The sequence below is a fragment of the Vulpes vulpes genome, chromosome 3 (assembly GCF_048418805.1).
Source record: "Vulpes vulpes isolate BD-2025 chromosome 3, VulVul3, whole genome shotgun sequence".
In the NCBI taxonomy this organism is placed as follows: Eukaryota; Metazoa; Chordata; class Mammalia; order Carnivora; family Canidae; genus Vulpes; species Vulpes vulpes.
Window position 1 is genome coordinate 82145317 of NC_132782.1, and position 23991 is coordinate 82169307.

General features: G+C 55.9%; 2 protein-coding genes across 8 annotated transcripts in view; both read left to right on the forward strand.

Moving 5' to 3' along the window:
* DTX2 (deltex E3 ubiquitin ligase 2) overlaps positions 1-10878 on the forward strand; it is a 38793-nt gene extending 27915 nt beyond the window's left edge. For 3 of the 6 annotated variants that reach the window (XM_026019571.2, XM_026019570.2, XM_072752920.1), the window contains 6 exons: positions 1622-1762; positions 4600-4673; positions 6087-6245; positions 7283-7444; positions 9057-9146; positions 10239-10878. In XM_026019571.2, coding sequence (XP_025875356.1) covers positions 1622-1762; positions 4600-4673; positions 6087-6245; positions 7283-7444; positions 9057-9146; positions 10239-10466 — 854 coding nt within the window. In that variant the 3' untranslated portion in view covers positions 10467-10878. The remainder of the gene's footprint in view (positions 1-1621; positions 1763-4599; positions 4674-6086; positions 6246-7282; positions 7445-9056; positions 9147-10238) is intronic. The other 3 variants (XM_072752921.1, XM_026019572.2, XM_072752922.1) reach the window with 1 other exon arrangement.
* A 1688-nt stretch (positions 10879-12566) lies between these two features.
* On the forward strand, positions 12567-16960 carry UPK3B (uroplakin 3B). 2 transcript variants are annotated; one of them, XM_026019632.2, is made up of 6 exons: positions 12567-12802; positions 12947-13096; positions 13311-13548; positions 14646-14725; positions 15506-15635; positions 16094-16960. In XM_026019632.2, the coding sequence occupies exons 1-6, from the start codon at positions 12712-12714 to the stop codon at positions 16251-16253; spliced, it is 849 nt and encodes a 282-aa protein (XP_025875417.1). In that variant the 5' UTR covers positions 12567-12711; the 3' UTR covers positions 16254-16960. The 2 variants fall into 2 exon arrangements, with proteins under 2 accessions (XP_025875417.1, XP_025875416.1); XM_026019631.2 differs by having other exon boundaries at positions 12651-12802; positions 12947-13108.
* Positions 16961-23991: the final 7031 nt, after the last annotated feature.

Consider the following 23991-nt stretch of genomic DNA (forward strand, 5'->3'; position numbering starts at 1 on the left):
TAGTAAGAACACTAAAGGTAAAGGGGACAGAGACAGAGGAGGAGTGGCCCTTCTAGATAGAGGGATCAAGGAAGAGCTTCCTCCTAGGTGACGCCTGGGGAAACGTCTGGTTGAAGTGGTGTGTCAGTGAGTGCTGGGGGATGAGGTCACAGTCAGTGCAAAGGCCCAGGGTTCTACTAAAGCATTGTTCCTATCCCCTCCATCATTGTGGCTCCCCACCCCCTGTGCCTGCTTGTCATTCAGTCCGCCTAACATTTAAAACCCACATCTGAGCTCAGGAGTAGCCAACCTTGAGACACTGGTGGCAACGCATTGCCCAATGAGTGAGGGCTCAGGGTACGGCCTTGGTCTTCTGATGTGTGCTTTGGTGTCTCTTGCAAGTGGCCGCCACAGTGCACCCTGCCCTCCTCTGCTGTGCTGCCCAGGCTGCTGGCTGGCCTCTGCTTCTGTCCCTGACTGGGCCTGTTGGCCACATTGAGTCTTTGTTCTCAGAAGAGGCCAAGGTGGCTGGCCTGGATAGGTCCCAGGGGCAGATTTCCCCCTCCCACCTGCACTGCCTCTGGAATGGGCAGTGCCATCTGCCTGGCCCATCCAAGATCTCTGCTTCCTACCCCCAGCTGCCCTCTGTACCCTGCTCCTGAGCCTGATTCAGAGCACTCAGCAAGCCCCGCTCACGGAGGTAACTGAGGAGAGCCTAGAGCTCCCTTCAGCTGTGGACGAGGTGCTTTTGAGCTGGAGAGAGGGCAGGGAGGTTTGGGTAGGTGGTGCTATGGATGGCAAGGCCATCTGTGGGTCAGGAATAGGGGCTCCACCAGGAAGACAGGCTGTGTGCCAGGAAGTTTTAGGTCCTCAGGGAGTGCCAAGGGAGCGGGGTGGAGTGAGAGTCCAGCAAGACCGCGTGTGGAACGCCAGTTGAGTGAGGCCTTCTCTCTATGGGTATGGTATGTCCGTGGTGCTACCATCTAGGACAGCTAAGTCTGTTAGAGCCTGTGCTGCGTCAGAGGAGCAGCCACAGGGGCCATGGGGATGCCTCAGTGGGGAAGCAGGCCCAGAGCCAGCATTCCTGCTTGCTCACCCTAGCGATGGCACTAAGAACACCTAGATGGGCCAGATGGGGTGTAGAAAGCAAATAGCACCCCACTGGAGTGACAAGGTGACCAGGAGCCCAGAGGGCACAGCCAGGGGGAGTGCAGGGAGAGAACTGTGAGCTTGAGATCTTGTCTCCATAGCTTGCCTGTGTCCTTCCATATCCTTGTGCCTGGCACAAGGAGATCCTGCTCAGAACACCTTAGGAGGCTTCCTGGGATGGCATCCTTCCCTCTGCCCTCCTGAAGCAAATGGCCTCGCCCTGCCTCCTTCCCTGCCTGCCGTGAGCTCAGGCTGGTTGGTGGCTCGTACTGATACCTGCGGGACTCTGATGAGCTGGGCATTTCACTGCTTCCTGGCCTGGAGCTTAGCTGCCTCGAGCCTCGAGCAGCCGATTCCTCGGGAAGATCGATGGGTCCTGCTGGTCATTCACAGTGCCACCTGGACTCGGCCGGGGTTTGTGGACGTCCCATGCCGAATGACTCCTTCTAACGTTTCTCCCCTCTCTGCATGTCTGATCTCGCACCCCGTGTAGGCATGACGAGTATTCTGATGTCAGCCATTGGACTCCCTGTGTGTCTTAGCCGCGCACCCCAGCCTGCCAGCCCTCCCGCCTCCTGTCTGGCCTCTAAAAGTCACAGCTCAGTTAAGAGATTGAGGAAAATGTCCATGAAAGGTAGTCCTGCTCACAAATACTCTCTGGCCTCTGCTAAGCCTGCGAGTCTTGCTGCCTCTGACTCTCCTGCATCGATCGCTCTTCTCTGACCCCACAGCCCTTCTCTGCTTCCTTTACCCCAAGGAGAGGGGCTCAGTGGCCCTTCTGCCTGCCCTCCGTGCAGAGGGGGTCCCCAGAATCACTTACCACCGAAAACCCAGAGTTCAGCTCCTGTCTTCCTGGCACAGTACGAGTGTGAGGGGCCTATTCTTGAGGACTCTGTGACTATAAACATAGGCATGAGGCGAGGCCAGCTTGGAATGGGGGGTACTTTGTCCCTCCCAGCCTGTCCAGCATGTGTCTCAGGAAAGGCCCCCAGCCCTCTCTGGCCACCATGCAGGACTACGTCAGAGGGGTCCCCCAGTGACCACTCTCCTCCCATCACATGGCCAAGAAGGAGGGGTTTCAGAACCATGGAAGCTTTTGTGAGTTTTAACCAGACCTACATGAAGGGTCCTGTGGGTAGTAAGTTCTAAACCTGCTATGTTGAAAGCCAATAGCGGCTCTGCCTCCTCCCATCTTTGGGCTGGAGATACATGGACTGCTGGAAGCCCAGTGATCTTCAGTGTGATGTGGTGAGCAGGGAGCATGGCTCTGGCTCAGCCATCCTGGGTGCCAGTCTTGGCTCCTGTTTCATGATCTCATGCTTGTGCCTCCATTCACAAGCCAGCACCTCCTACTTAGTAAATCAGGCATGGGAGGAATAGAAAATCCAATATGAGGCACCCAGCACGTGGTCATGGGGCTACCCTGATCATGGCGATTGCCTGTCAAACCCCAGCCCTGCAGGTAACAGGGAGGCCCAGGGAGTGGTGGGGCTTTACACCCCATTCCCTGCCTCACCCTGATCCTGGCAGTCAGGCACGCCTTGGAGCTCTTGACCCACTTCCTTCTTCCTTTGCCTTGGAGGTGGAAACAGATTTGGGGGCAGGACAGGTCCAGAGCTTCCTGAGATATTCTGACTTGCCTGGGAAAAACACAGGCTCTTGGCAGACACTCTGGCCTTCCTCTTGGGCTCAGATATCCCTTTCTTGGAGTTGGTGGTCACCTGGCTGGCCCCCTTAGAGAAATGTGGCTCCTGGAAAGCTACCTTCAGTTCTAAAAGACCACCTAGGGAAGGATGAGGAGCTAGGAAATGGGATGCTGAGCCAGGCCTTGCCAAAGTTGGGCCTGAGACTAGTCCTGGCAATTGGGGTCCCGGGGTCCTTCTGCAGACTGGCCTGTAGCCAAGCTTTTCTAGACACCCCTCCTCTGTCTCTGAATAGAGTCCCAGCTACCAGGACAGCTACCAGTGCCAGTGGTCATTGTGCTTTGGCCTGGCTTTCTCACCAGTGACTGTCAGGGGCCTAGAAATCTGTGTGTATGGGTCTGTATTTGAGGGAGGGTTTGCATGTATGGGAATGTGGGGTACATGTGTGACGGGGGTGTCAGGTGTGTGTGGGGGGGTGGGGGATACGTTTGTATGGGAATGAATGGGCTGCGCACGTGAAGGGAGTGTGGGGACATTTATGTATGTGGATGAGGAGGGGTGCGTGAGTGAGGGGGTGGGGGATACGTTTGTGGAAGGGGGGATGGTATTCTTTTGCCCGTAGCTGCCTCTCAGATAATCGCACTTCATGCCCTCACCGCAGTCATAGTTTGGGTCAGGATGAGGTCTCCATTAGGTGAAGAACTGAGATTCCAGTGATGTGCTTTGGTCCCAGGATGGCCAGAATCACCCCTGACATTGCCTGCTCCCAGCCACACCCAGGCCTTCTCTAGTTTTGAGGGCACTTGGCTGTGGAGCTCTCGGGCTTGTATGTCTTTGTAGCCAGTGGCTATGAGCTTGGGTTCAAACCAGGGTCCTTCTGGGGTCAGAGGCTAGAAGCAGGACCTGCCCTGCGACCCAAAGCGGGAAGAGGAGCCCTGCCAGGGTTTTTCCCGGCTGCACTGGTCTCCCCAGGCCCCCCTTTCTGCTCCCGCACGGCTTTGCTACATTCTCTGTCATTCTGCCACTGCCTCTAGCTGGAGAAGACCCGGGCCTGGCCAATTCTCTCACCAACTGGGGGAGTTTCTCGTTTTAGGGGTATGGGGGGGGCCGATGTGGAGTCAGGCTCAGCGTTGATGGAGGTGCAGGGTCGCCCCTCCTGGTTTCGAGCGTGTGTGCGCACCGAGGAGGGGGTGGCCAGAACACACTTCCTGCTGCGTCTTGGCTCCTTCCTGGGCTTGGTGTGTCACTGAAACCTCACAGCCCAGGGCCAGGAGAGAGAAACCTGGATTTGTGGTGAATGTGTCTGTGTGGCATTGTCTGCAGGTGGCGTGCGCACAGATGTCTGCCGCTGCACGTTCAGCCCCTGGAACTACTTTTGCCTCGGCTTTCTCACGAGAGTAGTGGCAGTTGAGTGAAACAGCGCTGCCAAAACCTGCTCTAGAGTAGTTTGTTTTAGCAGCTGCTGTTTGTCTTTTCTGTGCATCCTCTGAAGAGCCTCCTGACCGAAGTGTGTGGGAATGTGGAGGAGGCCCAGTCTGTGACTCCTGAGGGCTATGAGCAGCAGCTGTCTCTGGTCCTCATCCAGCTGCCTCCAGGGCTTCTGGGATCGGGCCTCCAGCGGGTGGACCGGATAGGGCTCTGTTAGGCAGAGCTCTGAGTGTCTGCGCTAGTGCCATGTCTCTCCTCTCGCACACTCAGTCCTCCCGTCTTGGCCCCTCTAAACGTCCCTCCTGGCAGCTTGGGCCGCTCCCTTGTCCTCCTTCTCTCTGGATTCAGCATCTCCAGTTCATACCCCTTGGGACACCGCTGATGTTCCTTTCTCTTCTAGGAGGGACTCCAAAGCCAGAGCCAGAACAGGTGATAAAAAAGTATACAGAAGAGCTGAAAATGGCCTCAGATGAGGTATGTGTCACAGGAGCCACGCTGCCTCTGGTTTTGTTTGGAGGCAAGGGGTGGCTCCTGAGGTGAAAAATACTGGCCTTTCTCTGCTGAGTGGGTACTTCACAAGGTTCCGGCCTTGTTTCGGGTACTCGGGTTTAATCACCCAGCCTCCCACGGGAGGCAGGCCTTACCAAGAGGAGGTGATCTGGCTTCAGGGGCCTGCATTCTGGTTTTAGCTTTGCTGCTGATGAGCTGTAGTTCTGAGCAAGGCTCCTACACAGGCCTCTGTGTAGCCCTCTTCCTGTGCCACTCTGGGGCCTTGGAGGGTCCTGGAGACAAGGGATGGGAGAGCCTGCCCATTCCCCGAGGACCGAGCTGGGGAAAAGTAGTGACTTTGTCCCCAAAGCAGCCCTGCCCCTCTGGCTATTGGGAGAGCTGGTTAGCCTTCCTGTAATTACAGGGCCTGCAGACCCTCATAGCAGCTTCAATAGGACCCGATCCTCTGTGCTGAGCTGTGTTTTGGGGTCTACAGTGCCACTGGTCTCTGATTTGAATGGAGAGCTCCAAGGACTTTGAGGGTGGTGGGTGGGAGTCATGGGTTAAAGTGTAGTTACGCCAGTACAGAACCACATACTCTGCCTGTGCAGGACTCTCCTGCAGCTCTGGGTGATAAAGGTTCAGTAACCTGGAGGCCATCCTTGTGTCTCCCACCATCCCTCCAGCCCCGTCTATGCTCCCACCTGACAGCACCCACATCAGTGTCCTTGTCTTTGCCCTTGTGGCCCTGCCATACCTGGGCTGCTCCATGCCAGCCTCCTGTCCTCCAAGCTGCCACTCAGTTGTGATTGTGCTGGTACCCCCAACCTTAAAACTCCTCTACAAGGCCCCTGACGTGTGAGACAAAGCCCAGCTCCTGAGTGTGGCCATCAGAACCTTCGGGGACCTGGTCCTGTCCCGTCTGGATCTTTTATACCCTACTTACCCCTCGGCCCCGGTGGCTGCCACTGCTGTTCCCAGACTCTGCTGGTTCTTGCTTCACGACATTCTCTGCCCTTTACTTGGACTGTGTGTTCCCATCCTTGCTCACCTTGTCCTTTTTTCCTTGTGATACCCCACTTCAAGGGCCTCGCCTCTCAGCAGCCTGCCTGTTCTTTCCCCTTTCCCTGCCTCTGTGTGGCCTGTGCTGCTGTTACTGCCAAGGCCCCCATGTGTCCTGTGCTTGTGGTTGTCTGTTGTCCCCTTGACTGTGGTGAGCCCTTTGAGGGCACAGATCCTGGTGACTCACCTGTCTTCCCAGCCTCTGGGACAGCTGATACCAGACTGCCCAGAATCCTGGTGTTTCAGCAGAGGAAGGCCTTTTCCTATTAAGAATACCTCCACACCTGTGGCTCAGCAAGCTGTTGGTGAGCATGCCCTGTGCTGGTCTCCTTCCAGGACTGCATCATCTGTATGGAGAAACTGTCCGTGGTGTCCGGGTACAGCGACGTGACCCACAGCAAGACCATTGGGCCAGTGGCAGTGGGCCGCCTTGCCAAGTGCAGCCATGCCTTCCACCTGCTGTGTCTGCTGGCTATGTACTGCAACGGGAATAAGGTGCCACACCTCTGTCCCTGGGATGGGCGGGGGGCCAGGGTGACCTGCCCATGGGCCTGCCCTGGTCCTGCTGCATCTGAGCAGGTGACTGACTGCTGCTGCCCTGCAGAGGGCCCAGGACACCCTAGGAGGCAGCCTTGAGATGTCGGCAGGCCTTGGCCTGCAGCAGAAAAGAGGTTGGCCACTGGGGGGCTGAGGGTGGCAAGTGACACCTGGGTGCCATCCTGCAGGGGAGTTTAACCAGAGTGGACGGAGATTAGGAGGACAGAGAGAAAGACCTGAGTCATGTGGCAGACCATTGGGCCTGGCTTCCTCTCCCTGAAGTATCCCTGTGCTCTCTGAACCAGCCAGGGTGCCAGCACCAGCAGTGATAGGTCACAGGGTTTTTTGTTTGATTTGAAACCTGTCAGGCCATAGATTCTTCTGTGCATAAACCTGATTTGCCTAGTTGATGCCAGTCTCCTAGTAGAACATCTTTCCAGGGAAGCCGTGAGGATTGGGTTTCTTTTCTTTCTTTCTTAAGATTTTATTTTATTTTTAAAGATTTTATCCATTTATTTATGAGAAGCAGAGAGAGAGAGAGAGGCAGAGACACAGGCAGAGGGAGAAGCAGGCTCCACGCAGGGAGCCCAACTTGGGACTCGATCCCGGGTCTCCAAGATCACACCCAGGGCTCAAGGCAGCGCTAAACTGCTGAGCTACCCAAGCTGCCCAAGATTTTATTTATTCGTGAGAGAGACACAGAGAGAGAGAGAGAGGGGCAGAGACACAGGCAGAGGGAGAAGCAGGCTCCACGCAGGGAGCCCGACTTGGGACTCGGTCCCAGAACTCCAGGATCATACCCTGGGCCAAAGGCAGCCATTCAACTGCTGAGCCACCCAGGCATCCCGAGGATCGGGTTTCTATGCAAGGAGGGAGTGGGGTGATAAGCCAGGGACCTGCTGTGGAGCAGTGAGCCCACCTGTGCCCCAGGTGGCTGTGCCTAGGCACTCTCTCAGGGCCACGGGCTCAGTCTGTGGTGCTCTGCTTCGTCTCAGGACGGAAGTTTGCAGTGTCCTTCCTGCAAAACCATCTATGGAGAGAAAACTGGGACCCAACCCCGGGGCAAGATGGAGGTGTTCAAGTTCCAAGTATCCCTCCCTGGCCATGAGGACTGCGGGACAATACTCATAGTTTACAACATTCCTCACGGCATCCAGGTAAGGGGCCCTGGTACAAGAGGAGCCTCCTTGGACCATTCTGGAATTGGTCCCTCTCACTCTGGGGCACTCTTCTTCCTGCTTCACCCCTCTCCCAGCAGTCTGATCCCTGGGTCACTCAGGATGCCCTGGCTTCCCAATTTCAGGCTCTCAGGAACCAAAGGGCTCTAGCATCTGGGGGTAGAATAAGCTTATAGGGCTGTGGAAACAAAGAGATGGCCTTCAGCCCTTTCCTGATGCAGGGAGGGCATCCTGGAGGTGGAGACATCTTAGCTGGGCATGTATTGGGCAGAAGAATGTACAAACAAGAAGAATGCTGTGTGCTTGTGTTGAGGGGCTGAATAATGGGGGAACCCCATAGGGCAGGGAGATGCCAACAGTAAGGACTGCTCTTGAGAGGCCAGCTCAGTGGCCAGATCCAGGCCTGCCTTGGGTGTGCATGGTCAGCTCTGGTGGCGAGAATAAGACTGGAACCTGAGCAGAAGGCCCTAGGGTCCCAGTAGAGACCCAGATAGGAGCCCTGGGGCCTTGGGCCTCTTGCATGGGTGGTGGCCAGGTGTGGGGGCGAGGGGTGGATGAACAGGGCAATGGAGACCAGGACCCTTATGAGCCCATCTGATAGGTGGGGTGTCCCTGTTCAACAACATTCTTTTCCCTGGTTTCCCTCCACGTCTTTTCAGTGGGTCATAGTGAATTTTAAAAACATTCCAGACAAGGGACGCCTGGGTGGCTCAGTGGTTGGGCATCTGCCTTCGGCTCAGGGCGTGATCCTGGAGTCCCGGGATCGAGTCCCACATCAGGCTTCCTGAGTGGAGCCTGCTTCTCCCTCTGCCTGTGTCTCTGCCTCTCTCTGTCTCTCTTTCTGTCTCTCATGAGCAAATAAATAAATCTTTAAAAAGAAAAAAAAACATGGGACGCCTGGGTGGCTCAGCGGTTTAATGTCTGCCTTTGGCCCAGGTCCTGGAGTCCCGGGATCGAGTCCCACATCAGGCTCCCTGTGTGGAGCCTGCTTCTCCCTCTGCCTGTGTCTCTGCCTCTCTCTCTGTCTCTCATGAATAAATAAAACCTTAAAAAAAAAAAAAAACATTCCCGACAGCCTTAGAGTCACAGAGCAGGGGGGGAAATGTAGTGGTGTACATGGTGTGCCTCCGAGTGTCAGAGGGCACGAGCAAGGGCCCTCTGCTGTTCCCAGCCCCCTACCTTTCTGCTCTATTTGCACTGTCTCAGGCCCCACAGTGGCTCCATCTTGAGCAACGGGTAAGGGTGTCAGGAAGGAGGCCCTGCCATCTAGGCCGCAGAGCCCAGCACCTGGAGGCAAACACCAGCGGGGTGGGAGCATGTGCCTTGGCCTTTGATGAGTTCCAGTCTCATCAGGGAAGGGAGAGACATTAGCAGAAGTGTCTGATGCCACATCTAGTGGCATGGGGTCAAGGAAGGTGGTCACTGGGGGGAGGCCGTGTCATGTCGGGTCTCTGAGGGGCAGGATTTGAGACACCAATTTATTTGGTCACTTTGAGTACAGGAATAGCCCCAGCAGAGGAGGCCTAGCGTGGGCTGGGCTGCTGCGCTCCTCTCCGGATGTTCCTACTCCTAGTGTCTGTTCTTCTTGCAGGGCCCGGAGCACCCCAACCCTGGGAAGCCGTTCACCGCCAGGGGGTTTCCCCGCCAGTGCTACCTTCCAGACAATGCCCAGGGCCGCAAGGTAAGGCCCTGCAACCCTTGGGGAGGGCCCCCCAGCTGGTAGGCCCCCTGGCTGCTTGTGGACAATTTGAGCAGGTGATTTAGGGAGGGTCTAGCCTGCTGGCCATACCTTCTCTGCTTAGCTCATCTTCTAGGGCTCCCAGGGACTGCTGCGCATTAGGCATGCTTCCCCAAGAGAGAGGACTAGAGGGGAGAGGAGGCCTCTTCCAGCAACCTCTTGGGCCAGGTCACCTGGTCTTCAGTCAGGCTAGCGTGATGAGATTGGTGGGGTGGGAGTGGGGGCAGGACAGAACAGGGTGACTGGGATGGCCTGCAGAGCCACCTCGGCACTGAGCCACCTCTGCACTGAGACTAGGGAGAGAGCATTTTAAGCAGACAGAAGAGCTCAGAGTGGTGGCTTTGAGAGTCATGGAGGTAGGCTGGGCAGGAGAGTGTGAAGAGTCTAGGGGAGGAGCCTGAGCCTCATGTAGGGGCAATGAGGCCTGGGGACAGGCTGCTCTGGGTAGTGCTGATTGGAGGTATGAAAAAGTTCCCTCTAGCTGCTGTGAGCCTAGCCTGCAGGTTGCTGAGCGTGGGGGAGCAGAGAAGCAGGGGTTCCCTCTGGAGGGAGAGGCTGACTTGGAAGTAGGGTGGAGTTAGCCTGGCCCCAGGTGTGGCTTGAGCAGTACAGAGGATGGCAGCACTCGCCCTCTGAGGTTGGGGGTCGTCTTGGGCAGTCAGGTCAGCAGGTGGAGTTCTGGAAGGGGAGTTAGGACTGGAGCCAGAAGCTGGGGACCCCAACAGATGGGGCTGTAGGTCCAGGACTGTAGATGAGGTCACTTAGGAGAGTGGCCCAATCCCTGCCCTGCAAGTGGTTCACAGTAGGGATCAAACAAAGGGCTTCTCCATCCCTCAGTGTGCCCACAGCTGGCATTTGGTGGGCGGCCACTGCTGCCGTCCTGGCCCTCACTGCTGGGGCAGGTGAGACCAGGGAAGGAAGAGGGCACAGCCAATGCTAGCACACTGGTCCCCTGCTGCTCCTGGGTGGAAAAACCCATGCCCAGGCCTGGGTTTGTTCACCAGACCCTTCCTCCTTTCCCGTTCCCCACGGCAGGTCCTGGAACTGCTGAAGGTAGCCTGGAAGAGGCGACTTATCTTCACAGTAGGGACTTCCAGCACCACAGGAGAGACGGACACAGTGGTGTGGAATGAGATCCACCACAAGACAGAGATGGACCGCAACGTGACAGGCCATGGCTACCCTGACCCCAACTACCTGCAGAATGTGCTGGCCGAGCTGGCTGCCCAGGGAGTGACTGAGGACTGCCTGGAGCAGCCATGACTCCCCAGCCTGGCCAGCCCCCTCCCCACCCTACCATGCCTGCCTCTGGCAGCCAGCCACCTTCTACCCACGCCGCCGGCTGGGCTGCCCCTGGGATGGGTGGGCAGGAAGGTGCCTTTCCTCAGAGGCTGCGGTGTGTGTTGGGGGCCTGCCTTCTGCCGCCTCCTCCCCTCCAGGCCTGGATGTGTGTGGGAGTTGGGCAAGCCTGGGGAGTTGTACTCGTGGGGGCTTAAGATGCAGCTACCTCAGTGTGTGGGGCCCTGCCCTGGGCAGGCGGCTTTGGGTTCATAGTGCCGGGGGCCTGGTGTGGGGTGAGGCCAGACTGCCCCATCATGGCCTGGGCAGGCGTGGGTTCCGGGTCAGCTTCTCATACCTCAGACATTCTGTTTGCAATAAATGCCGTATAGCCAAAGTCAGAGACCCTGGTGTGTTTGTTGGTGGAGAGGCTGTGCGTCTGTGTGCTCGTGCTCTCATGCTGGTGCGAGAAGCAGCACACACGTGTCCTGCATCAGAGCAGGAGGGAGCCCACAGACTGCCTGTTCAACCCGCATTCCGTAATGACAGGCTCTGCGGTGAGGGCCAGAAGCCCACATGCTGACCTGGTGCTGCTCCCTTGGCCCTGACTCCATGCTCCTCGTTGTATGTGCCGTCCAGCTGCTCTGCCAGGCCCTCCATGCCATTCACTCCCCAAGTGAGACGCTGCTCGCTGCTCATGCCTGGAAGGTGCTGCTGTCTTCTACATTGTAGAGGAGGGAGCAGGTTCAAGGATGCAGTGACTGGCCCAAGGTCCCAGGCTCGCTCGCGGTAGATAGAACTGGGGCTGGAATTGGGCCGGGGCTGATATGACCCCATCCTCAAAGTTCTAATTCTCAACCATCTTGGGAGGATCAAATACTCCAGCCCCCTTCTGCCTGGGGGCAGTGATTGTGCCTGGGGCTGCAGGGACGCTGGCCACATCCTGAGTGGGCCAGGGGTACTTTTGCCTCCACCAGAAAAAAAAAATTTCTGTTTTATGCATTGGTATAAAGATGAGTATATTAGGGACACCTGGGGTGGCTCAGCAGTTGGGCATCTGCCTTTGGCTCAGGGTGTGATCCCAGAGTCTGGGGATCGAGTCCCGTATCAGGCTTCCAGCATAGAGCCTGTTTCTCTCTCTGCCTGTGTCTCTGTCTCTCTCCCTCTGTCTTTCTCATGAATAAATAAATAAAATATTTTTTAAAAGATGAGTATGTTATATATTAAAGCATTTTTCTTCAATCTGGAAGTTTGGGTTTTGGGGGACGCCTGGCTGACTCAGTAGAGCATGTGACTCTTGATCTCAGGGTCTTGAGTTCGAGCCCCATGTTGGGTGTAAAAATGACTTTTAAATCTTTAAGAAAAAAAAAAAGTAGTTACCCTATGACTCAGCAATTCTACCCCTAGGCGTGTATCCAAAAACAGGTCCACACAAAACTTGTATATGAACGTTCATGGCAATATCATTCATAACAGCCAAAAAGTGGGAATAGCCCCACTATCTCTGTCAGCTGAGGAGCCGGGAGACAAAATGCCTCGTCTCCATACAGTGGAGTGAATGTTCTGTAGCCCTCAGGAAGAACAGAGGCCTGCCACACGCTACAGCATTAATGAACCTGGACAACAAGATGCTAAGTGAGAGAAGCCAGACCCAGAACTCCGCGTGGGTGATCCCATTGATGTGAAATGTTCCCTATAGGGAAGTCTGCAGAAGCCTAGGGTAAATAGATGGTTGTCAAGGGAGCGGGGAATGGGGAGGGACTTTGTGGGTCCAGAGTGTCCTCTTGGGGTGATGCACATGTTCTGTACTTAGTGGTGATGTTTGCAGAACCTTGTGAAAACCTACTGAGCTGTAGGCTTTAAAAGGATGAATTTTATGGTCTGTGAATTATATCTTAAAACTTTTTTTTTAAAGATTTTATTTTGGGTGGGACCCAAATTCAGACATGGGGCTCTGGGGGTCTGTGGCATCCGCCTCAGGCCTGGCAGTGGGGCCTGGCACTGGCTTGCCCCACCTACAGCCCTGCCCAGCTCCCTTATGGTAGGCTGAGCTGGTGGGAGAGGGTGGGGTGCATTTACATTTTCAGGTCTTTCCAGCCCTTGGCCAGCCTGGCAGCCTGACTAACCAGCTCCTCCTGGCTCAAGGCTCTGGGGGAGAGGGTGTGGCAGGAGGTAACCAGATCAGCCCCAGGCTGTGAATGTGGAAGAGGGCTGAGCTGGGGCGGCCATCATGGGGCTCCTCCAGAGGCAGCCTGGCCCATCGCTGCTCCTCCTCCTCCTCGTGGGGACACTGATCTGGCCCCTGCCCTGTATGAGCCTGAGTGAGTAGGGGTCCGGTGATGAATTCACCCAGCCAGACGAAAGGGGTTGGGACACCTGCGGGGGGTGATTGGACTCTGGGAGCCCACCCCTCCAACAGGGGAGAGCAGGTCCCAGGACCCTCATGCCTATCTCCATGGCTGCAGAGCTGATCCCCTACACGCCGCAGATAACAGCCTGGGACCTGGAAGGGAAAGTCACAGCTACCACATTCTCCCTGGAGCAGCCTCGCTGTGTCCTGGACTGGCCTGCCAGTATTGCCAGCACCGTCTGGCTGGTGGTGACCTTCAGCAACGGTGTGTCATGGTGTAGGTCTGGGGCTGAGGAGGGCTGCAGGGTAGTGGACTAGGCATTGGGCCTTATCCTGAGGGACCCTGAGAGGGTGACTAAGTAACCTGATTTGTGTCTGGAGGGGGTCTCTGGGCCCTGAGGCAAGGAGGGCCAGGCTGGGGGACCCGGACCCAGGGGCTATGCTTTCTGACCCCACCTGTCTGTCCCTTTCTCCTGTAGCCTCCAAGGACTTCCACAACCCACAGACACTAGCTGAAATTCCAGCCTTCCCGCGGCTGCTGACTGATGGCCACTATATGACACTGCCCCTGTCCCTGGACCAGCTACCCTGTGAGGACCCTGAGGGTGGCGGCAGGAGCATCCCCCTGCTGCGGGTGGGCAATGACCCTGGCTGTCTTGCTGACTTCTACGAACCACCCTACTGCAACAACCCCCTCCCCAGCCCTGGACCTTACAGGTGGGTCACTCCCTCTGGACCCTGGGACAGGAGCTGTGCTGGGGGAAGAGGTCTAGTTTTGGTTTATTCCTCTGTGGGGTCAAAGAGCAGCACTCATCCCAGCTGGGTGGCAGGCAGAGTGTGGTCTTTCCAGGGGGCCTGCCCATGAGGAAGAAGTGGGCACCACAGGGCTGGTGGGGGCAGGGTGGGGTTTCTGGCCTAGAGTCGGGGGGTTGGGGAGCTGCAGCCACTGGCCCACAGGTAGACCTGGCAGGAATCTAAGCCCAGGGCTAGGTTTGGATGCAATTAGTAGGTATGAGGTCATGTGGTAGGTGGGGAGAGGGGCCAGAGTGGGAGAACAGGTGTCCAGAGGAGGGCTGCCTGGGCCACAGGACAGGACCAGGTGTCCTCAAGGAGTCCAAGTCCAGCTGAGAAAACCAACACAGGGTGCAGGGAAGGTGGATCACTGTATGGGCTGAACTGACACTTCCATTCATAGCTTCCTTCTGCCCCCTGCCCAGCCCCTGCCCCAACAGGACCACCTTCCCACCTTCCCCATGCCCACTTCCTGGCTCACCTCCTGCCCCCACTCCTAGCAGCCACCAGAGCTGGCTGCCCTCAGATACAGAGCTCCCCACCTGGAGCAAAGATAACAACCTGAACTCCTCTGCATGGCTTCTGGCGCCCTCCCTGTGATCCCAGGCTCTGAGTGTGCCCTGACCACACCCCTCCCTCCCTCCCTGGACCTTTGCTTAGGGTGTTTGACCCTATTGGGGGCCTTCTGTGGCTTCCTAGATGCCACTTGGCCAGCTTTTCTCCCTTGGCAAGGCCTGGGGCCCCTAGCTCCCTCTGACACACTGAGCCACCCTGAGGCATTCTGTATGTAACATTTAGTAACTGGGGTCCCCTAAACCAGATGAGGTATCTGGACTGGGACTGCTGGCAGAGGTCACTGTGGTCAGAGAGATGTCAGAGGATCCCCAGAGCATCACCAGGCCGTGGCTAAGCCAGATGTGCCCCAAAAGAGCCTGGCCCAGAACTCCTGGGGCTTGGCCACTGTGGGCACCCTACCCAGGGCAGTTGAGGCTTTGAGCCTCACCTGTTTTTCCTCTCCCCAGGGTGAAGTTCCTCTTGATGGACACCAGGGGCTCACCCCAGGCTGAGACCAGGTGGTCCGACCCCATTACTCTCCACCAAGGTAGTGCTGGGGGAGGGGGTGCTCTGGCTCCAGTCTGCCCGTCCCCCTGCAAAATGGCCATGCCCAGCCAGCCTCTCCTCCTGCTGCCATGAGACTGGGGGTCTGGGGGCAATGTCCGAGTTCAGCCCATCTCCCAAAACAGAACCTCGTGTGGGTGAGGTAGGGTCAGTCTCATTGATAGAGACAGCTCTGTCCAGGCTCAAATGTTGGTTAACCTTTGAGTGCCCAGGTCCCAGCCCAGTTGTGTGCAGGAAAAGCCTTCCCCTCCAACGCCAGCCCTGGGTCAAGTGCTACCAGGTGGAGAAGGGCTAGGGCATGAAGGAGGCTGGAGTCAGAGTCAGGGCCGTGGGTTCTGGGAGACTTCCCTCAGCAGGACCCTAAGGGACCAGTGATTCACCAGGCCAAGGAAACTGCATATGGAAAGCCAGTGTCTGGTGTGAGGGACAATTCGAAGCAGGCTATAGAGGCTGGGGTGTTGGGTAAGGTGGGCAGCAGGGGGTCTTTTCATCTAAAAGCCTTGAATACCAGACTCCAGGGAGCAGCCACATGGTCAGTCCTGAGGTCTGCTGCAGGGCAGTGTGTGGGCACATTGGCAAGAACAGCCTAGAAGGTTAGACGACCCAAGAGGCTGGAGCTGTGGGTGGTCCAGGCTGGCAGGGTACAGATGCCTGGCTGAGATGGGTGGACTCAGAGGCTCTCAGGCCCTGAGTGTTAGCCTGGGTGTGGAAGTGACTGCCCTGGGGTCAAGGGGCAGCCTCTGAGAGCAGCTGCTATGTGCAGGGAAGGCCCCAGGCTCCATCGACACGTGGCCAGGGCGGCGAAGTGGTGACATGATCATCATCACCTCTATCCTCTCCTCCCTGGCTGGCCTCCTGCTCCTGGCCTTCCTGGCAGCGTCCACTGTGCACTTGTAAGTGCTGATATCCTCATGGGCCTCCCTCCCACCCTGGGGAGCCCCTTCCTTCTCACTGGTCCTAGCACCTAGAAGCCCTCCAGGAACCTGGCGGTTTTGAGTTGGCAGTGCCCCTTCCTGGGATGTTCAGGGAATTTCCATCCCAAGTATCTCTCACCTGCAGGGCAGGCCTCCCTGGCCCAGCAGCTTCTCTGAAGATGGGTTCAGAAAAGGGGCCACCTTGCTCTGCCCTGCCCTTCACTGTATCCTTGGCCCCAGCCTTTCTCCTCCTGGACCTTGTTTTCTCTCCCATGAGCCCTTAGTCACTTCAGAGAACTGATACCAGGGTAGTCAGGAGGTGGGCCAGCAGCAGCTGGTTCTAGAAGGAAGGAAAGGGGGAGGCTGTGGGAGGAGGCCTGACTTGGCAGGCCACTCGACCCAGCAGGGACCCAGTACCGCCTCCTCTCCCCATCCAGCTCCAGCCTGTGGTGGCCTGAGGAGGCCCCGGAGCAGCTGCGGATTGGCTCCTTCATGGGGAAGCGCTACATGACCCACCACATCCCACCCAGCGAGGCCGCCACCCTGCCTGTGGGCTGTGAGCCTGGTCTGGACCCCCTCCCCAGCCTGAGCCCCTAGCCTAGTGTCTGGGGCATGGCCATGGGGTGTGGGGGGCAAGTACCCAGTGCTCATCCCCAGCCTCTGCACCCACCTGTCTCTCCTGTTTCGCACTTCCCCACCCAGCCTAAAGTCCCACTGATGTAGGAAAGATACTAAGGTTCGTAGCCCACCGCTGAGAAAGAATTCTTGAGACGTCTTTGATGCAAAAGATGACTTTATTAAAGCACAGGGACAGGATCCAAGGGCAGAGAGAGCTGCCCTGGGGTCATGAGGAGTGGCCCATTATGTACTTTCAAGTTGGGAGGGGTTTAGGGAACGAGTAAGCCTCCCAGGTATTTTGGAAACGTGGTTTCCAGGATTCTGAGGGGACTAGCCATTGTTAAGAAAAGGTGATTTATTACTGTTTAGCAAAAATTGTCATAAGACTCTTCAGATGTATATCGGTGGGTCATATGCTTGGAGGCTGACTGCCAACATATATCACGCGGGGGTAGAGATAAAGGTGGTTTCCAAAGGAATTTTTATACCTTTAAGTAGACTTACAGGGAGTCCCAGGTGGCTCAGCAGTTTAGCACCGCCTTCAGCCCAGGGCTTGATCCTAGATTCCCGGGATCGAGTCCCACATCAGGCTCCCTGCATGGAGCCTGCTTCTCCCTCTGCCTGTGTCTCTGCCTCTCTCTGTCTCATGAATAAATAAATAAAATCTTAAAAAAAAAAAAAATAAAGTAGACTTACAGGGTCCTGGGGAGGATGAGCTAAGATTGCCTTTGCCCTTAGCAAAGTGTCAACATCAAGGCAGCTAGGGATCTCTGGGTGGCGCAGCAGTTTGGCGCCTGCCTTTGGCCCAGGGCACGATCCTGGAGACCCAGGATCAAATCCCATGTTGTGCTCCCTGCATGGAGCCTGCTTCTCCCTCTGCCTCTCTGTCTCTTTCTGTGTGACTATCATGAATAAATAAATAAAATCTTTATTTTTATTTTTATTAAATTTTTATTTATTTATTTATGATAGTCACAGAGAGAGAGAGAGGCAGAGACACAGGCAGAGGGAAAAGCAGGCTCCATGCACCAGGAGCCCGATGTGGGACTCGATCCCGGATCTCCAGGATCGCGCCCTGGGCCAAAGGCAGGCGCTAAACCACTGCGCCACCCAGGGATCCCCTAAATAAAATCTTTAAAACAAAACAAAACAAAACATCGAGGCAGCTGAGTCCCTAGAGGAATGTCACTCTGCCTGTTTCAAGGACTTGTCAGTGGGCTGTAGGCAGTAAGGAAATTTAATAATTTCTCTTTTGTCTTTGTTTCGCACATCACCACCACTAGCAGGCTTGCCTTTGCCTTTCCTGTTCTGCCGTCCCCAGGGAGGGTCAGGGTCAGGCTAGCATGCAGCCCTACTTCCATCCTTACCTCTGCTCTGCCTGGCCTCCTGAGAGAGACACTACAGGTAACGTGGAGAAGCTTCCAGGATCCGGGAAGGGGGCCGTCAGGGGATTGGGCGGGCCCGTCACAGGGTGTATGGGGCCAAGCCTCCCTCTGTCTCTCCACCCCACCTTCCAGTGTCTGGGGCCTTCAGAGGCGCCTCATTATCCTTGGGCCCTTTCAGAGGGTGGCCAGAAGGTCCGAGTGAGGAGACGCACGTTGTGACCGTCTGACCACTGATTCCCCCACGTCCAGCCCTGCTGCACACACAGATGGCTTACTCGTTCTCACGCCACAAAAACTTATTAAGCACCTGCTGTATGCCACTGACATGGGGCCTCAGGCAGAGCCAGTCCTGATCTTGGGGAGCTCATTCACCGCTCTGGACCTGTGATGCCCACATGTCCAGATGTGAGATGTTACTGTTAGGCCTGTCACGCCTTCAGACTGTCACATACCCTCGGATTCACACTCCTTAGATGATCACCTTAAAGAGCTCTCTGAGGCCGGGGAGCCTCCCCCCATCATCCGGCATCCCCGCTAACGACCGAGGGTTCACAAGGCCGGTGGTTCCTGCTGTGGCCACACGGGGGCGCTGATGCGCCGCAGCTGGGCCCCGCGCACGCGCACTCCTATTCACAGAGCGGCTGGACTCTAGGCTGGGGGCCTCCTGCAGTGACCTGAGGCCTAAGAGCCCCCGCCACGCAGTGGGGTCTCAGGCTCCAGGCCTCATCTCGGCCAAGTCAAATGGATGAGCAGTCACGCTCCCGCCTGAGGGCCTACTATGTGCTGTCCAGTCTGCACAACCGCCACCGTTCTGTACATTGAGAAACTGAGGCTCGGCGACTCGTCCTCGCCCTCTGTCCACTGCCGCCGCCGGCCCGGCCCCACCTCCCGTGCCCTTGGGCTGCTCCTTGCTTCCCCAACCTGACTGCGGCTCCCAGCATTCAGGCCCCCCCAATGGCGCCCGGTGATGGCCCATGTATGCCTGCCCTCCTCAGAGGTGAATTAACAGTGGTCTGGCTCCTCCATCACCAAGTGGTGCTCACGCAGGGTGGGGGAGAGACGCATCTGCACCCAGGACCCAGCCTGGCTTCACCCGTCCAGCCCCGGGTCTGCCCTGAGCCTGTCCTTCTGGCTGGTAGCCCTAACTGCACTTTGGGGATGCCCCATGGCCTAATGGGCCCCAGGGAAACCCACCATTCACCTCAGGGCCAAGAAGCCAACCACCAATGCAGCTTCTGTGGCTTTAGCATTGCTCCCTCCCAGGAGAACACCAGGGAGGTTTGCTTTAAAAAACCCATGAACCCCTGGCCCCTAGTGGTTTATCCCCCATCCTACCTACACTCCCACCAGCCACAAGACATCCTCCAGGTGCAGGCAGAAGCAGATTCGAATGCAGTCAGGAGCTCAGGCTCCAGCCTCCTGAGTGACATCTGGCTATGGGGAGCCAGCCCGTTTGGGCAGCCACTTTTGAAATTCTGCTGCTATGGAATCTAGGACCCTCCTGACCTCTTGGAATCGGAGAAGGATTAAAAGTGCCCTCCACTCTCACCAGCTCTATCCAGCAGAGCCCATCTTGTATTGTCCTGCCCAGGCTGGCTCCAGCACCAGATGGAGAGGCCCTCTAGGCCTGAATGCCCAGCTTGGGGCCTGTCCAGGTGGGTATGGCGAAGAGGAAGAGGCTGGTGTTTGCTGAGTGAAAACATGAATGAACCAGCTCAGAGCTGGAGGATAAGGCAGGAGCAGAAATTGCCCTAACCTTTTATGTGTCCCAGGGCCCTATTTTGGCTTATACTGACCCTAGACACAGCCCCAGTGATGCCCCATGTGTGCCCAGGGCTGCGCTTCGCTTCTGAACAACACCCTGGAGCCCTGCTGAGGAGTTGTTTTCACCCCATCCAGCCATCTGGGCCTTGACCCTGAAGACAGCCTCCAAGGAGACATTGCAGCCCAGTGGGTAAAGCATAACCCAAGGGAAGAAAGTGACCCCACCTGAAGGTCAAGGTAGCTTCCCAAGGGTGACTTCTGAGATGAGTCTTGAGGGGCGCAGAGAAGTGAATCAAGTAGCGGAGGGAAGGCGGGAGGAAGAGAGAGTGAGAGAGTTAGGGAGACCAGGTGTAAACAGTCTCACCCTGTGGTGGCAGGGGTGGTGCCCAAGGGTTGGCAGCAGGGATGAGGGGCTAGGAGGCCAGGATGAGGGAGACTGGCCTGGTCTTCCAGACAAATGGAACTGGGGCAGACAAAGGGAATTGGAGGGGAGATTTTAGAGTATTCAGGGGGCGATCTGAGGAGCTGGGACTCCAGAGATGAGGGAGATGCTCCAGGAGAGGTGATGCTTGGGTTTCTGATGGGCCATGCTTGGGTGACTGCAAAATGGAGGCACTTTATGTCCCGCAGGTGGCCCTATCCCCCAGCCTGCCTCAGAGCAGACCCCCAGAAAAGGAGGTTCTGGGGATACCATCTTAGCAAATGGGGGAGTTCAGAAGAACATTAACAAGTTAATATTTTACAAGGATGGAGGCCTACCCTGGGTCAGTGGGAGGCCATCCTGAGATCCCTGCGGACTGTGGGTGTTCTGGCCCAGGGCTGTGATGGCAAGCATGCCAGGGTGTCACAGAATCCACATGGAGGGGGTGCCTGGGTGGCTCGGTCGTGATCCTGGGGTCCTGGAATCGAGCCCCACATCTGGCTTCCTGCTCAGCGGAGTCTGCTTCTCCCTCTGCCCCACCCCGGCTGTGCTCTCTCTCTTTCTCTTTCTCTCAAATAAGTAAATAAAATCATAAAAAAAAACAAACCAAAGCCAAAAACAAATCCACACGGGGGGGGGGGGGGCGGGGGAGAGGGATTAGTCATGGCCGAGCATGGCCACCACCTCACTGGGCCCCAGGGAGCCAAGGCAGGGCGTTCTGCTCCACAGTCATGCTCCAGAGGGCCACCAGCTGGACCCTAGCCCCGTGCAGGCCAGCTCATGATAGCCTTGAGCAGAGTGTGTAGTGACAGCCATGTTATGGTGAATCTTTTCTTAAATAGCCTTTTAAATTTTCCCCAGGGGCAGCCTTTAAATTTCCCCAGGTGGCTCAACAGTTTAGCACCGCCTTCAGCCCAGGGCGTGATCCTGGAGACCCTAGATCGAGTCTTGGGCTCCCTGCATGGAGCCTGCTTCTCCCTCTGCCTGTGTCTCTGCCTCTCTCTGCGCCTCTCATGAATAAATAAAGAAAATTTAAAAAAAAAAAAAAAAAAAAGAAAAGAAAGAAACTGCATAAATAAATAAATAAATAAATAAATAAATAAATAAATATAAATAAATAAATAAATAAATAAATAAATAAAATTTCCCCAGGGCTGTATTTGAGGAAGGGCCTCCAAATCCACTGGCCTGTAACATAATGGCTCAGTGGCTAAAAACAAGTTCATTGTTAAAAAAGGAAAAAACAGTGGTGACTGTGGGGGTGATGACTCGCAGATGACTCATCAGACCCAAAATCAAAGGAATCAAGATGACACAGGTAGAAAGGGAAGGCGGGGAGAGCACCGCTCCCTCTCACCATTCTGAGTTCACGTGTACCTCTGAACCACACGTTCCTGCCCATCATCCCTGCAATCTCCAGCCAGCCACCCCATCTTTAGCTGGTCTCTCCACACGGTGTTCCTGACCCCCACACCCATCCTCCTCCCAGTATCCAGAGGGACCAGATTATGAACCTGATGGTGTCCAGCTTTGCTTACAACTTGCAGAGATGACTGGGGTCACAACCACCTCAGTTTTGAGGTCCATTGATCCATCCCTTGCTCCCTGTAGTCCAGTGACAGCGGTCCCTGGTTAGCCCTCCCCACAGGGCCCTTACACTTGCTTTCCCCACCTCAGTGTAAAACTTTCTCCACCTTGCTTCTGTAGATCATCCCTCAGCTCCTGTATCACTTCTTCAAGGAAGCCCTGTGACCCTTCAGCTCTCCTGGGTCCCTGTTCTTTCCCTTCTCAGAACATTTTCCATTTTGTAATTAAACATTTAAAACGGTGAGTTTTGCATCTCTCCCACTGAACTGGAAACTCCAGGGGGCAGGGACCATATCTGGTTTGCTCACCATGGTGCCCCTAGAGCTAGCACAGTGCCTGGCTCCCCAGTGAGTGCTTAAAAACATTTGTTGACTGATTGATTCATAAAAGGCAAACACATCTTCATATTCTTTTCAAAAAAAATATCAGCTTCTGGGACGCCTGGGTGGCTCAGTGGTTTAGTGCCTACCTTCAGTCCAGGGCATGATCCTGGAGTCCCAGGATTGAGTCCCACATCGGGCTCCCTGCAGGGAGCCTGCTTCTCCCTCTGCCTGTGTCTCTGCCTCTCTCTCTCTCTCTGTGTGTGTGTGTGTCTCTCATGAATAAATAAAATATGAAAAAAAAATCGGCTTCCTTGAGATATAATTCAAATACCATGCGATATACCTACTTCAATTCGCTAATTTCTAGCATATTCACAGAGATGGTGATTCACCATCTTAATCATCCTGAAAGACACTGTACTGTACCCACGAGGCAGTCACCTCTCAGACCCTGGCAACCACTCACTTACTCCCTGGACAGTACATAGAAAGGTGGTCCTTTGTGACTGGAATAATTTGGGAGGAAAAGAAAATAGAAGCCCTGTCATTTACCTGTCACAGGTTCGGTCACTCGCTGCTTGTCTCATCTGGATGAATCACTTCTTAATCATTTTTAATTGGATAGAACTATATTCCAGTGGTAGTAAATGTGGGGTCTCTTTCACCCACCCAAGAACACTCAAGATGGCTCAGTCTCCATGGGGACCGGAAACACGCCCCCTCCAACTAACACCCCCCACCCCCCACCCCACCCCTGCCGCCAGTGTATTCTCAGCCACAAACAGCAGGAACCAACCTTGGTGAGTTAGGGGAGGAAGGAATGTTCTAGAGGAGATTGGGAAACTCCTGGAAGCTCTGAGAGAGCCAGGGTTGGAGATCACATGGGGAATCCCAGCACAGAACAAACTGCATTCCTTGGGTCCCACCGTGGGGGCTCTGGCCTGGTTGCATCTGGAAGCTGGGCATGGTGGCCCCTAGGGCAGCCAGAAGGGCTGTCCTCAGCTCTCACTTCTTTGTCTGGTGTGGGTGCATGACTGGTCACCCTGGCTGCATGGGAGCCTGGAAAGTCACCCTCTCTGGCAGCCACAGCTAGAAGTCCAGACTCAAGCCCCCACCACAGGTGGGCCATGCTTGTGTATCTGGGTGTGGGTGAGGGACTAAGTCCTTGTAGGGAAGGGACACCTTTCTGTGATTCTCCAGTGCTGGCTCTGGGAGTGCACAGAGCAGAAAGGCAAGACCCCAAATGGAAGAAAGGAGTGCAGGAGCTAGGAGATCAGCACGGCAGCCACTCATCACTCTGGGAAGGTGGCCAGGCCCCAGGCAGCCAGGGCGGGGGCCTAGCTGATGCTTGGCTTTATATTCATTTCTTTAAATGCTGGGAGTTCTTGAGAGCTTTGCTGGGCTCTGTGACCAACACTGGGGAGAGTGAGGGCCTCCCCAGTCCAGCCCTTGGACTTGTCACACCTCACCTGGGAGCCTTAGTGGTCATGTCTGTACAAGAGGCCCATCATCATCACCCAGGGCTGCTGTGAGGGGCAGGGAGATGCTGTGACCGAAAGAGTCTGATGTGCAGATGATCCGCTAATGAGTGTTTCTACCTTCCTCTGAGATTGTTTTTGTTACTTCAGAGGAAGACAAAGCTGTCGTTTTGACCATTAGTTGCCGCTACCCCAGAGCCCCCTATCCCCTTCCCTTCTTGTGGAGGCACAAGAACGCTTTGCAGGCTGGAGCACGGATGGCACATACAGCTCCCGGCCACACAGCTGGGCAGCAGGCCCCTGGCAGCCCAGCCCACTGCCTACCTACCCGCCCCCCCCACTCCCGGCTCCCTGGAGCACTTCTTATCCCTGCCCCCAGCGGCCCTGGGAAGCTGCCTGGCCTCAGGTGGAGGGCCAGAAAGGAAACAGGAACAGAGGGACCCAGCCCTCACTCCTCACTCTGCAGCCTGCTTACCCCACCTGCTGGCTCCCTTGAAGGGAGGGGGAGGGGGCAGGGGGATGGGGGAGAGGCAGTTACTGGGCACCACTTCTGGGCAGGACCTGGAAACCCAGCCCAGAGATCCTATGGACCATACAGAGGGCTCAGATTCATTCCCTGTCCTTAGAGAGTGACCCACACACAGGGGAGGTACACCTGCCATGATAGAAGGAATTGTGGAAAATTCATACATGGAAGCTCTAACCCCTAGTGTCTGAGAATGCAACTGTATTTGGAGACAGGGTTTCTAAAGAGGGAAT